Consider the following 14,150-nt stretch of genomic DNA (forward strand, 5'->3'; position numbering starts at 1 on the left):
TGCAGGCTGCACCTGTTCAACTCCTGTCACCTCTCCACCAGACCAGAACAAAGCTGACTGCAGGAAAAGCGACCACTTTTGAGGATCAGATTGCACTTCAGGGATTGTCTGCTTCAATCCAATGTAATCCCAGAGACTCTTTCACACCCTGCCTCAGCCCAGACGAAGGAATTTGCCCATCTGGGAAAGGGTGAGGTGATATGAGGGGCTTCCTGCAAGAAGATGACTGAGTGAGAGGGAGATGCTGTCTGGGGAAGCTGGGGTTCAAATCTTTCTAGTTCAACTGTGCTGATCTGAATGACTGGGGGTAGGAGACAATGCATTTGTCTTCTACACAGTTGCTCTACAGCCAGCTTTGGGATCATGAGCAAATCCCTTTAACTCAACGGACCTCAAGTTCCCCCATTTTTTAAATTGAAAGGGTCAGTTTTGCCATTGTCCATTCTCTCAGTTCTATAAGATGATTGAGTATAACTGGTCAGGGAAAACCAGCCAGTCATGAAAGGGGAAGGAAGCTCCTTTGACTAGCAAAAGAGGGGGCAATCACAGAACTGAATCTCAAAATAGAAGTGGAGTTTTCACTTGTGTTGCTCCTACCAACGGATATGCCATTTGGCACATTACTCTGCCTTCCCACAGTCTCTCCCTGAATTAATCCGCTCTCCACACTACTGTCAGGTAGTACTCTCAAGCAAACGCACGCCTGCTGCTTCATACACCCTGAAGGTGCTTTGCTGTCCATTGGTGAAAATCCCAACGCATGGCAACCAGGCCTTCCCTTCTTTGGCCCCAACCCCTCTTCCCAGCCTCACACTGCCAGGCTTCCTCACAGACCTTGCTCAAGGCTTGCTAGACCATTTTGTTGCCCAAATACAGCTTACGTGACACCTTTGATCAAGTTATCCCCTTTGCCTGGCCTGGTTGCCCAGACAACTCCTGCTCTTTCTACAAAACCAGCCCGAATATTGCCTCCTGCCCCCAATTTCTGCTCTGTTCCCTCAGTACTTTGTTCTTACCTGCGTATGGCAATTACTGGGGCAAAGTCAGTCACTCCACCCCAGTGAGGAGGCGGGAACTGTATGTGATTCAACTTTGTGGGATTCAAGAAACACAGTTGATAAGGCTTATTATCAAAAGGTGACTGGGTCAGGCTGAGAAAACACTGTACGTGTGAACTGAAGCCCTAGTCACAGCTTTCCTACACTCAGAGGGAACTCAGAAGGTTAAAAGGAAAGCTGTAGCTGAGGACTTATTTAAATAACTGTTTGAAAAATATCCCAGAGGGGAAAACCTGATCTAGACATTTCATAACACCATTCTGCAAAATAAAAATCAAGTGCTGTATCCCAATATACCGCCAACCAGGTCTGCTGGGTTGTAAGAGAAATGCTAACAAGGAGTAAAATCTGGCACCCTCCTTCTTATTAATATGTAAAAAGGCTGAAGTCACATCTGTGCAAGGATCTATTTTTAGTGGACCCTACATACTAAAATCCTAGCCTTGATCTCTGAAACTATCAAGCCTACCATAAATGTTTGATGATGAACAAGGCCATAAAAAGAAAATGCATAAAATGAATAGAGGGAGTCAATGCGTGCTCCGCCTTTTAATTATCGGTGGCCCCTGCTAAAATCCTGCTCCAGGCTGGGTGCAGGCAAAGAAAACACATCAATAATTTGGAGCAGGATTGGGGGGGTGTATTGCAAACAAATGCATCTAACTACATATTTATTTATGCTTTGGAAATCAGACAGAGATGGAAGAAAGTGTAGAATCATATTAAAAAATGAGGGGGTATTTAAACAGGAAAAAGAGATAAATAAAAGCATTCAGGACGCAAAAGATAATGTAGAACAGTCTGGTTTTATTACTTTTAAGTAATAAAGAGCCTTTCCTTGCTTTTTTTCTTTTGCCTCTTTTTTCTTTTTTACAACATACATTAAGTCGTGAATCAGATGTTAGGGGATGTGGAAGATGGAAAGGAAAGTGGTGACATCACATTATTTTCACAACTTTACAACAAATATAAATCTGAGTTTGTTGCATCTACCAGTGTCTAGCAAGGGTGGAAAGCAAAGGCACACTCAGGTTTAGGGACCCTCCCCCCACACGCAGCAAGGACAAAAGAACAGGGGAAAATACTTAAATGTAGAAGACCCGCTCAATACATATGGGCATTTTAGGGTTAACACCACCAGAGATGGGTTGTGGGATGCAGGGATGTGGGGTGTAAGTTTTGACACAGATCTCCTTAACACAGCGGAGGCAGTGATGCCCCTGCAAGGGTTGAGAGAGCGGCTCAAGTTGACTGTGGGCGCTGCCCTGTCAACACGGTCAAGCATGGGGGAGAAGGTAGCAGGTGGCATACATATATCCATAAACTTCCTAACTTGGGCATTTCTAAAAAAATTCAGAGGAAAAAAACAATGTCTGGGTTCTGGAAAAGACTCCATGGTGTCAGGGCACAGAATCCATAGGCTGTGAATATCGATTCCAACATAAGATAAAACAAAATCAAAACGTTAACAGGCAAACAAAAACCTACCCTGAAGCACAAGAGCAGAACCTCAATGGACGTTTGCACTAGAGGCTGTACACGCTGGGCTTGGGGACCACTCTGGACATGGAGGCACTGCTTTCTCACTCGCCAACTCAAAATCGTCTCTGTCAATCTTTTTATTTGGAAAGCCTTTTTTTTTTTTTTAAAGACAAAACTAAACCCAGAAGATCAAACTGGAAATATAAAGAGACGAAGAGACCACCAAATATATACTGCTTAGCTGTTTTAAAAAAAACAATAACAACCAAAAACAGTGGTCGTTTTACAGTATGTTGACAATTCTTTTGTTCATAGTAGAGTAAACAAAAGTTCCTTCTTCTCTGGGCTTGAGAAAATAAAAACCGAGGGGAGAAAACACACACACACACCCCCCTCCCTCCCAACCCCCTACAAGCAATAACAAAAGGATAAAAGAAATTTTTTAAAAATAAAAAATCTTTTGCCCTAGTCAACATTTTTGCAGCATCCATTGTGGCTGGCCTTGTACTTCGAGCTACTCGTTATTCACAGCAGGGACCAGCCTGCCTGCGTCTACTTCCGCGTCCCTTCTCCGTGTGCATCGCACGTGTGCTGAACACACGCAGGGAGATGCCTCCCAGGAGCGTGCCCGGCCGCCAACAGCATGTTCTCCAGCCAGTGGACACAGCAGCAATGGGGACCGGGACATCTGTCCCCTTTTCTGCTGGCTAATGAGGATATCACCATATTGAAATGATCTGAGAATATCAGGAAAGTGGGGAGCTCTGGAGGATGAAAGGGGATTTGCCACCCACAACACTGGGATCCATGCTCGGCAGCACAGCCAGAGGGCGGTTTGAGTTGGCACGACTAGAAGGAAGCGTTTATGGAGGGCGTGGTGCTGCCCGGGCTTCCCACACTGCCTTCTTCCGTCCACTTGACTCCAATCTTCCAGAGGGCTGGAGTGGCGGCTGGGCACGGGGGGTGGGGGTTGGGGAGGGTAAAATAAATATCTGTATCTGTTTCAAAAGGGGAGAAAAGTTGATCATAACCACAGTTTACAAGTGTACACAACTCAGGGTGTAAGGCACAAATTTACATGTGGAAAACAGGCTATTCACAGATGGAACCCCCACAAAACCCCCGTGTGATCAAACCATTAACTTATGCAAGGTAGCAGCCAGCATATTAATTAGTTCACACCGTTTTTGTGGATTTTGGTTGCTGTCTCACATGCAAGGTGAAATGAGATGGCGTTATCACAAGCTGGTGGTGCCTTCAAAGAAAGTAGGAGACACCTACAAAGCCACGTTGGCAGCAATGGGACACGGATGTGCCATTCTAAAAGTTTTTCTCCTGGTTGCTTTAGAAGTTAGGATCTGGAAGGACTGTTCAACTAATTAATTTTGTGTGTGTGTTATAGGCCAGAGATCTGGCCAGCATATTAACTGGTAGATTTAAATAAATATTCCCCTCTTAACTTTTTCCTTTAGCTAGAGATCAGACAGTCCAAACACAAAGCTCAGAATTCCAGCTCCAACTTATTACTCAGTGAATTTATTGTAAAAATAAAGAAACTCAATTATTCCAGTTAATGGATTTCATGTTAAATAGTTTAACTTGCAATGGGCTTTCTGAAGAGCTGTTCATAGGATGATATGTGGAAGAGTCCTTTTCTTAAGAAAAAAAAAAGGGTGAACAATAAATAGAGTTACTTGCGTTAACGGTCACGTTATTCATTAAAAGAGAGGAGGAGCAGAAATCTATGGCATAGATGCCCAACATGACCTTGATCTGCTATAACAGAAAGCTGTAACACTGGTGGGCATTTCACAGTATCTGCACATAGTAAACTTCTGCCATTGTTAAGTCTGAGTTAGAATTATCAATGGATTCTTTATTTTTTTGTCTTTTTAATTTTCGTGATTAAAAAAAAAATGCATTTGTGTTTTGCAGGTTGGAACGCTAGCCCAGGTTGGCAACGCCCCTTGCAGTCATGGACAAAATGTTGCAGTTGCTGTTCGCGTCTGTGTGTGTGTGAGTGTGTGTTTGCATGTGCTTTTGGCTCATGTTTGTGATGCTAATTTAAGTCTTTTGTGAGTCCGACCTGTTGTGGGGTGTGGGAGAGTGAAGGAAGAGAATGGAGGTGAGTCCCGCAGTTGCAAACCTTCACCAAACCACGTGGCCCAATTCACAAGAGTATCCCCTGCGTCCCAGGGAGGAGGACCCGGCGTCCTGCTCTGCCGCGGGCCGTCCTGGTCTGCTGGGTCCTCTGAGGCAGTCGACAACCTTGCGGAGCTGAGCGGGTGCCTCGCCTTTCCTGCTGGTTCGACACTGACCCCCGCCCCCTGGGATTATGTACACGCATCATTGGGCTTCATGGACGTGGAAAGGGGAGCAAAGGACGGTTTGGGAGGTACGTCCGGCTTTAGCGAGGGCGTACGCTTCAGCCCCGACCTCGTCAGTGAGTTGTAGGCGTTGAGGCTGGGCTGCCTCGACACAGTCACAGTCTGGCCAGACGGCTGGGAGCTGTGCACCTGGATGGAGTCCACCCTCTGTGGGGCGGGGGGCGGGTTGTCTCCCCTGCCAAAGCTCTGGTTCCTGGAGAGGTGGGAGGAATTGGAAGAGTTAGTATTGTTTCTTTTGAGAGTGGTGGCCTGGTGGCTTCTCGTGAGCGAGTTTGTGGGGTAGCTCCTCTTATAGTCAACCCCGTAGGAGGAGGAGTGGTGCATTTCCAGCCGCTTGCTCAGGCCGTTCTGAGACAGGGAGGCTCCCGGAGGGCCCAGCGAGGCCTCCCGCTGGGGAACTTTGGGGGGCAGGCTGTCCAGGTTCTCCACGAGGTTCACCCCGTGGTTGGGACTCTTGCCGCTGAGATGCTCCTTGATGGTCTTATACTCCAGGGTGGCGGCCTGGTCTTCCAGGGCCATCTGGGCCATCTCGCTCATTGTGGGCTGGTCCACATACTCATGCTGGTAGCCCTGCTGCGTGATGGGCAGGACCACCACGCTGGGGATGTGGCTGGGGGAGGCCCGGAGGGGCAGGTCCGTGGGGATCACAGGGGAGGCCATGGGGGGCATGTCCTTGGTGCAGGCGTTGATGAGGTTCTGGTTCCTTTCCCACTCGCGGCTGCCCCGGCCGGGCTTCCGCTTCTGCTGCAGCGTTGGGGTGGACTCCGGGGTGGGCAAGGCGGCCAGGTCCAGGTGGTGCTGGTCGGCCTTGATGAGCATCTTGGCCGTGTTGCTGGGCGTGGCGAGCTTGCCGTTGTGCATGAGCGGCGTGAGGATGGCCTCCGGCTTCGGGTCTTTGGACTGGGTGTCCCCAAAGAGGCCACTGAGCTTGGTCACGCTGCTCATGGAGCCCCGGCGGGAGTGGGCCAGCTCCTTCTCTTTGCGCTGCCCCCCCGTCACGTCTTTGCGCCGGTGGTCACAGATGCAATAGACAATGATGCCTGAGAAGACGGCCCCCATGACAAAAGCCAGGATGACCGCAATGGCCAAGAGGGTGACAGGAACGAGCTGGTCGTGGCCTTTGAGGTAACTTTCCCGAATCACTCCTGCAACAGACATCACATATGGTGTTAAAGCAAGGAAAGCACACCACAAAGCTTATTTTTGCTTGGCATTCATCCTGTTAATTAATAACAGTAATAAGTGACAATAGCACCTCTGCATAGTTTGTTTTGAAGGCACAGCTTGCCAAATGTTAACGCATTAATCCTCCCCAAACAGTTCATTTCTTGCCTCCTTTTGTATTTTGAAAAAGTGCTTTTCACTCTCTCAAGTACATGTTCTTTCTACTGTGCTTCAGTCCACGGAATATGCAGTTTTCAATTTTTAAAGCTCATTTATTCAACTTTCCCTCCCCATCTCTTTGAAGTCTTCCCCTCATAAAACTGGGATAACCCAGCTTTTTTGAGTCTGGGGGAAAGAGGCAGCAATTTTATGCTTGTTAAATGAACAAATTGCGTGGCACTCCAGGCTTTGTCGGGGCTTTTTCTGATGACCTCCTTGGGGGCTCCAAGGCTGCTGTCTGAAGAGAAGCTGTGTTTGCATTTTAAGCAACTAGAAAAAAGAGGGTGGGTGTCGTTTACACTGAAAGAAAACAGCTAAAGTTCACAGGGTTCAAATGTTTATGCTGATTTTGCACCCACCCCCCTAACCAAAAAACAAAACAAAACCCAACACCTACACACATTGAATTTCAGATAAATATGCTGAATATCTGTATGAAGCTCTCTCCTGACTGGAACTGAAAATGGATTTAGAAAAAAGGAAAAAAAACCAAAAACATTTGGGACCCTGCTCCAGGTTTGAGAAGTGTCAGGTCTCATTCTTAGAGCTAGAGTTTGCTATCACGGTGAGATCCTTCAGCAGAGATAATCTCTTCAATTTAATAAAAATTATGTGACTAGACCCGTCAATAATCTTACACTACATTAACCAAGAGGCTGCATTTCTTTAGAAAAGTTGCTTCCCCCGTTCCTGCTTAATCAGTCACCAAGCTGAGAGGCTCTAATCAAATGCAAACACTGAAGCTCATATTTTTTAATATCAAGTGAGAATACACATCACAATTGTCAGATCGTCGTAAGTGCTTGATGCGGTAGCTAAAAAATAAAATCTCAAATACCTCAATTTCTGCCTCTGGAGAATGAAAGAACATGAATACATTAGAGGCACTCCACGGGCTGAGGAAATGTAAACATTGTTCCTGTTATGGAAATGATAGCAAGACAGAAAATGTACCTTCTCTGGTCTCAGGAGACACATTTTTTATCTACTAAATCAACTCTTTCTGGAATATGTTTAATGTGTTTTACTGGCAGATATCAGTGGCATAGAATTAGAACAAAATGAAATAAAAATCTCCACTTCTTCCCAAACCCACAACAGGCGGCCCTTAAACTGCTGCTGAAATGTTCTGTTTTAAATGCCACAGCCAGGACCTTGAAGAAATACAGCTTTGTCGTGCTTTTTTTTTCTGATAAAATATTTTGATTACTCAAGAGATGCTTTTAAAACCTAGAAATCTTGGCCTGAAAATTATTCTTTCTCCTTTTTAAACTGCCCTCCTCCCTTCTATTGTGACATCACAGTTGGTTGCTGTGGAAATGACTGTTCTGTGACAAAGGACTGTGACTTCAGGTGGCGAATAAATAGAAGCAGAAACCAAGATTCTGTGATTAAACAAATGCCCTCTGTAATGAATGGAAGTAGAAGTAATTCACTCCTGGACACAGAGTGCGTAAGATGGCAAGGCAGTGAATAACTTCTAAATGTGATATGTTTCAAATATTATCAGAATTATCTTCCTGAACTTTCAAGGGGTAGAAATTGAGCAGCAAAAAAGAGCAGGGAGATTTGGCTGTAACTCACACCTTTTATCTTTCAGAGCTCCCCCAAACACTGGGATGTTGTGCATTCAAATATGTTTAAATACCTAGTCACCAAAGAATTGTGCTAATGAAAATTTATTCCTCAAATTTGCATTTCCTTGTTGTTATCCTAAAATTGCAACTGATTTTTCTTTCAATCTTGATTGTGTATGGAATTCTTCTATTGAACATCATTTTTAACTACCTACACATAACTGCACAAAAATGTACACCTGTGGAAAAAATAGGTGTAATTTCCCTTGTTGACTTGGTGATTCTAGTGGAGTCTAAGGCAGGATAGACCCCAATGATGATGGGTACAAGGTACATTTCTTTCATGGCAAGGGTACACCATGGAACCCTTCCAGGCAACTATATTTATAGGGGCTGTGTCGTCCCAATAAATTGTGTACTTATCATTAGCTAACTACCTACAATTGATTCTGGCATTCTACAATTTAAATCGCCCTCTCAGTTTAAGAGACACATGGAAAGAGTGAGGGAAGCTATTGCAATCCATTTCTTCCATTCATTGTTCAATTGAGAAAACAGCAAAATTTTCAAATATCTCCACAGCTTCAAGTCCCTACTTTTAGCCCCCTTGTATCATTGTTTTTGCATGTCTAAAGGTTCTGGGTTAGAAGTCCTTCCCTAACTTAGACTCTTGGAAATCACAGTGTTTTGTTTTTTTTTTACTGGGAAAACCACTTTATTAGTGATAGCTTTTGGTGCAGGTTTTTTGGTTGTTAACATGTCAAGCAAGATCTGACCTTTGAGGAAAATGGTGTCTTAAGACAGTTTTCTCCCGGTCTCATTTTGTTATGTAAATAGTGTCCTTAAAGCTTGTCTTTCTCTCTTTAGCTTTTAGACATTCTCCTGGAGGCAGGAGGTGTCCCACATCTGCTTGTGCAAATTTAGAAACCCCATGTTTAGTTAGAAACAGATGAGACACTAAGCTGAAATCACAATTCAAGAAGATAAGATGTTAATAGTTATTTTTGGAAAACATCTTCCAAATACAAAGCTTTCTGCTCTTATTAAAAAGGGCAAGGCAGCGGTCATGGAAGCGATCAAATCAACTTTGTGACAGTGGTCACTATGAAGACTGGACACACCAGATGTGCAAGAGTGGCACACATAAGCAATGCCAGAGAAGATCTCAGAAGGCCTGGAGTCTTAGACTCCAACTTACCCCCCGGGTGATCTGTCCGCAAGTGACTTAACATCTCTGGGCCTCAGTTTTTCTCATCTGCAAAGTGGGTTTAATGCACTTTATCTTACTGCCTTATTGGGTTGTCAAAGAGAATAAAATGAAATATTTGAAATGTAGTTGGCTGAACAAATCTAAAGGTCAAAAGAAGCCACAAAGGAGAAGTGGTGGGCCAGTGGCTCACAGAGAACAGAGAACTCAAGAATGGGGGTCACAGAGAACTCAAGAATGGGGGTCACACCAGTCTCCCAGGGGGTGAAAGACAGAACTGTGCTTCCCAGCTCCAAACCTTGTGCTGATCAAATGTAGCCAGAGATGCTCCGTTGAGGCCATATGAAAGAATACCTGTGCAGTGACATTACACCTACTTAACAGAATAAATGCTCATGACTGCCTATATATAGTTCCTACATTTTGAAGTAAGTAAAACTAAAAAGGGCAATGTTGAACAAAGTGCAGGGATGATATAAGAACTTGCCTCCCAGGAGAGTAATAATCCTAGAGTCAGCTCCCTGAGGGCAGGAATCATGTCTTATTTGCATTTATAATCCTAGCCATCTCCAAGGTTCTTAGGCCCTCAGTCGATGATTGCTGAATCAAGGGGTTGGCAAATACACTGTAGAGAAGCCTTTTTTTCTTTTAAATGGAGTTTTAACCTTGGTGGGTCAATCTTTGGAGTGACTATAACCTTGCTTTTGAAGTCACAGAAATGAATTGTTTCTCTAATTGCATAACAGAATTTAAATATTAGCATTTATCAGGCAAATCAAAAGAAATCTATAAAAGCACTCAGTGTTTGTTCAAAGAACAATAAGAGGAGCTATTTTAAAAATGAAAAGAAATTGATTCTTGGATAATTCCACAACACATGAGGGTAAAATAGATTATTTGCAATGAATGACTGTTCAGATGGAATTGAATAATCCAAACAAATGCACCTCTGCAAAGGGCGGGCTGGGATGCACTTCCATCCTTTCAGAGGCTGCACAGGCCCTTGGGAAGCGGCAGGGCCTGTGTGGGCAGTAGTCCCTCCCCCACATGCCCACGTGGTTCTCTCCATCCTGTGGTGCTGAAATGCTTTCTTTCACCAATCCTTGGGCCTTCTGTGCTCACCAATTGAAAATGGGGCATTCCTAATGAAAACAGTATCTGAAAAATCCTTTGCATTGATTCATTAACCACCAGCTTTTTCTCACCAGTCATGAGGTGCTAAATGGTTATTCTTTCCACCTTCCTATTGCAGGAAGCAAGGTACACAATGGCTTAGAGGTTTCTCTGAAATCATGCCTTAAATTGACTGAGCAGAGAAAGAATAGAACCCCCACTGTTTTTTTCCTGAGGTGTGAGTTTTCAGACTCTGGAGGGACTCTGAGGGGCATTTGAAGCTCTTTAGAGGCCAAAGCAATGAAAAGATTATGAATGACCCGTTTCCCCCCAGGCCCTGCAATATGTAATTCAAAATATGAACAATTGTCAGAGGGCACCCAACATATTTCTGGCTTTTCCTATGACTCAATAAATTTTGAAATATCAAATGGCAAATTCTTCAATAAAAAACAAACCAAAAACACTGAACTTTCTGATAGTGCTGCTTGTGGGTCCTCTAGGATTGTTAGGTCAGGGCATGGAAAGAGAGTCCAGCACCAGGTTCTGGGTCAATTTGCTTTAAAAATGATACTCTCTCCTAACTCAGGGTTAGACTGTAATTCTCCTGGTGTATTTATTATCATTCTTCTGGTATAGCAAAGTTTTGGCCCCAAGCATCCTCGTGGCTGCCTTCAGCAAACAATTCCTGAGCACGGACTATCTAAAGCACCGTGCCAGGTGCTGGGGCAGCAAAGGTGAACGAGGCACGCACCCTGTGGTTGAGCAGGGGAGAAAGGAGGCTCACACATGCCTACATCAAAGTGTGGAAGCTTCTCCAGGTGCAGCACTTCTGCTTCAAGAGTGATCAAAGGCTTTCCTGAGAGAATGGCATTTGGACATTTGGCATAAGGATGCCATAGGACTTCTGCTGCAGTGGAGAGGGCAACAAGAACAATGGTACAGAGGGAAGGAAAGTGTTGGCTACATTCAATAATAGTGGATGGTCTGATTCCTTGTCTCACAGCTCTCTGCACCAGCCACTCTGACACATTTCTCATTTGCTTCCGGGCTTTCATGCAGGCTGTTCCCTCTGCCTGGAATATCTTTTCCCCACATTCTCATCCATCTAACCACATCCTTTAAGCCCCAGCTTAAAGGGGAAGGACTTTTCCATAGCTCTGTTATCATGTCCCCAGGGGCCTGCACTTCCTCTCTCCTAAAATCATCACTCATGAGAGCAGCCTTATGTTTGTCTTTCTCACCTCAACTGCTCTAGGAGAAAGGGACTCACTCCTAAGTGCCCTAGGTGTGATCCAGAGCCTGGCACATAGCAGGTGCTCAACAGATGTCTGTTAAATAGATAATGAATGGATGGATGGATGAATACCTGTAGAGGAAAAATAAGACCTAGAGCTAGAGAGACCATTTGAAGAAAGCTGTGTAAAACCGTGAACAACAGAAAAAGAAGTTTAGAAGATCTGTCAGTTTTGTAAGGCAAGTTCTTGGTTAATTTGTCTAAAGTATCAAGAGCCATCTCTGCCTGAGAAAGCAGATTTTCAACTTGCTCTGCCCTAAGTGGAATACATTATTGAAAAACTACTGGCTTCAAAGATTCAATGTCTTTGCCTCAACATTTAGTATTACCTGAATTTATTATTACTGTTTTAAAATGAAAACCTTCAGTCTTCAACTAGACTCATTCCTTCCACCTAAGGAGAGAGCTGGGAGATGTCTCTATCCTATCAAAAAGCAAAACAGAAAAACAAAAATGCATAAACTCGATTGCAGCTATTAAGCTAAATACCAAGGAAGAACCTTAATAACCCCAGCCCCAATGACCTCTCCCAGTGTATGACCAAAGCAGCCAGTCACTCGAAATGGTTAAGTGTGCGCCTGCCTGAGCACTGTTCATTGGACTGCCTGGTTCTGAGCTGCTGTGATATGATGGATGTGTCTGTCTCCATAGTGAAGTGATTAATAGGCATCTATGTAAAGCGGACTCGGTGACCACAAAGGCAACAAAGCCCCTCTGTGTCCTTTTGAGAAATATGCAAAGGCAAAAAGGAGGATGGACAGTTCCTCCATCGCTGAGCTACAGTGGGTTTGCATTGAGTCTGAGAACTAAGAAGGATGGCAAAACACCAAGAAAAGCCCCAGAGTAGGATTCCCTAAAAATAGACTCTTGATTCTGCTTTATAGTAAGACAAGCCTCCAATTTCCTTGAAATCCTCGTAACAACTTGGATGAATGGAATCTAACAACCCAATTTTTCCTGTTTGAAAATCTTATTGTAATGCAATGCTGGGCTCACGATCATGAGCCAAGCATCACTGCCTCTAACCACACAGAGCCCCCCCCCCCAATCCTTATTAAGAAGAGAAGAAAACAAATAGGGGACAAACCCTAACTGGAGGCAATTTATCCTCAAAGCCACACCCCAGCCAATCGAGATGACCACACCGAGAGTGAAATGGGAGCTCTCTGTGGTTATCTTGGCAGGAAGCTGCCTTCTTCTTGTCTTACAGCATAATGTAGACCAGATGGTGTAGGAATAAACGGAAGCATCAGCAGCCATGGAAAGGGGCTTAGAGTTTGTAACTCAAACTTTCCTCCTCCTTTTATTTTTTTTTTCCCCTAGCAGGCTGAAGATACTGGGAAGGACCATGGTCTTCAGAATGCATAAACTGAACATGCCAAAGCAGAGGCAACTTCCTGGCTATTTAATATCCTGAAGCTCAGAAGCTATTTTAAAACTCCCATATTGGAATGATGCTGATTGTGGTTGTCTGTGGATGTACCCACTTCCATTTCTACCACCTCTGACACTGATGCTTTTTTGTTGTTGTCATTGTTGATGTTGGGATACCATCACAGGAAGAAGAGAAAAAGGGAGATTGCACATGAAACTCATTAAATTTCATATTTTATAGACAGGGGAAACTGCTTAATTTTTCCATCTGAGCCAACAGATCACGTTCCCCCTCCACTTCACTGTTTTCGACTTGGCACTGCCAGCGGGAGGCTATACCCAGAGCATGGATTGATGGCTACTTGGAGAGTTGTGGTAAGGTAGTTTTTGAAAGACACACCCTGGATTGTTGGTCTGTAGCTCCATGTGTTAGAACTGTTACTGCCCTTGTAAAGATATCAGTTCTTTCAGATAGGTGAAGTTTCTGCAAAATCTGCATGATTTATTTTCCTTCCTTTTGAGGTTTTCAGTCTGAGTAAGACTGAAAACCCAACATCCAAGGGCTTTCTGAAACCAAAGTATTTCTATTTTCCAATTTCTCCGTCTCCTCTCCTTCCTTTGCTCTCCCATGAGGTATCAGAGCTACAAAATGGAGACGTAGATCTTACAAAATTGTGAAATTAAGGTGATTCTTTGAATTATTTGCAGTGCTCTGATTTTTCCCTGCAAATGCAAGATAAAACAAATATGAGGAAACAGGTCCCTTGGGATACTTTTAAAACTGCCAACTTAAACTTGCTAGAAATCTAGTCCTCGGGATCTGGGTTATAGATGAGGCCAGGTGTTATTGGTATATGAACTCTGAGTCATGAAGACCTGGGTTTGAGTCTTTGCTCCACAACTAACTAGCTGTGTGACCTTGGGCAACTCATTCCTTCACTCTCAGCTCCAGTAGTGCCAGCAATGAGATGACTGATGATGGAAAGATTAAATAAAATATGCAAAGCACTTGGCACCATGCAGGACACATATTTATAACTCAATTAATAATATAAGGGGAATGTTTCTAGATTTTCCAACAAGTAATCTGCCTTTTACAGGGTCCAGGATAGACTAATACAGCACTTTGTTAGGGTTCAATTGTGTAAGCCATGAGTGGAAAAATAAGGATTTAAAAACATAAAGACAATCTTGAAGAATGACCTTAAATAAGAGTCCATTAACAACTTGGAACTTGTCAGAGGTCATTGCTACTCAGAATCAGCATCGCCT

At 44.0% G+C, this 14,150-nt stretch overlaps 1 protein-coding gene across 13 annotated transcripts in view; it reads right to left on the bottom strand.

The window, feature by feature from the left end:
* Window positions 1-1,845: 1,845 nt before the first annotated feature.
* Window positions 1,846-14,150, bottom strand: part of SEMA6A (semaphorin 6A) — a 125,522-nt gene continuing 113,217 nt past the window's right edge. For all 13 annotated transcript variants that reach the window (XM_004467268.4, XM_004467265.4, XM_004467263.4 and 10 more), the window contains one exon: window positions 1,846-6,072. In XM_004467268.4, coding sequence (XP_004467325.2) covers window positions 4,874-6,072 — 1,199 coding nt within the window. In that variant the 3' untranslated portion in view covers window positions 1,846-4,873. The remainder of the gene's footprint in view (window positions 6,073-14,150) is intronic.

The sequence above is a fragment of the Dasypus novemcinctus genome, chromosome 2 (assembly GCF_030445035.2).
Source record: "Dasypus novemcinctus isolate mDasNov1 chromosome 2, mDasNov1.1.hap2, whole genome shotgun sequence".
NCBI classification, from domain to species: Eukaryota; Metazoa; Chordata; class Mammalia; order Cingulata; family Dasypodidae; genus Dasypus; species Dasypus novemcinctus.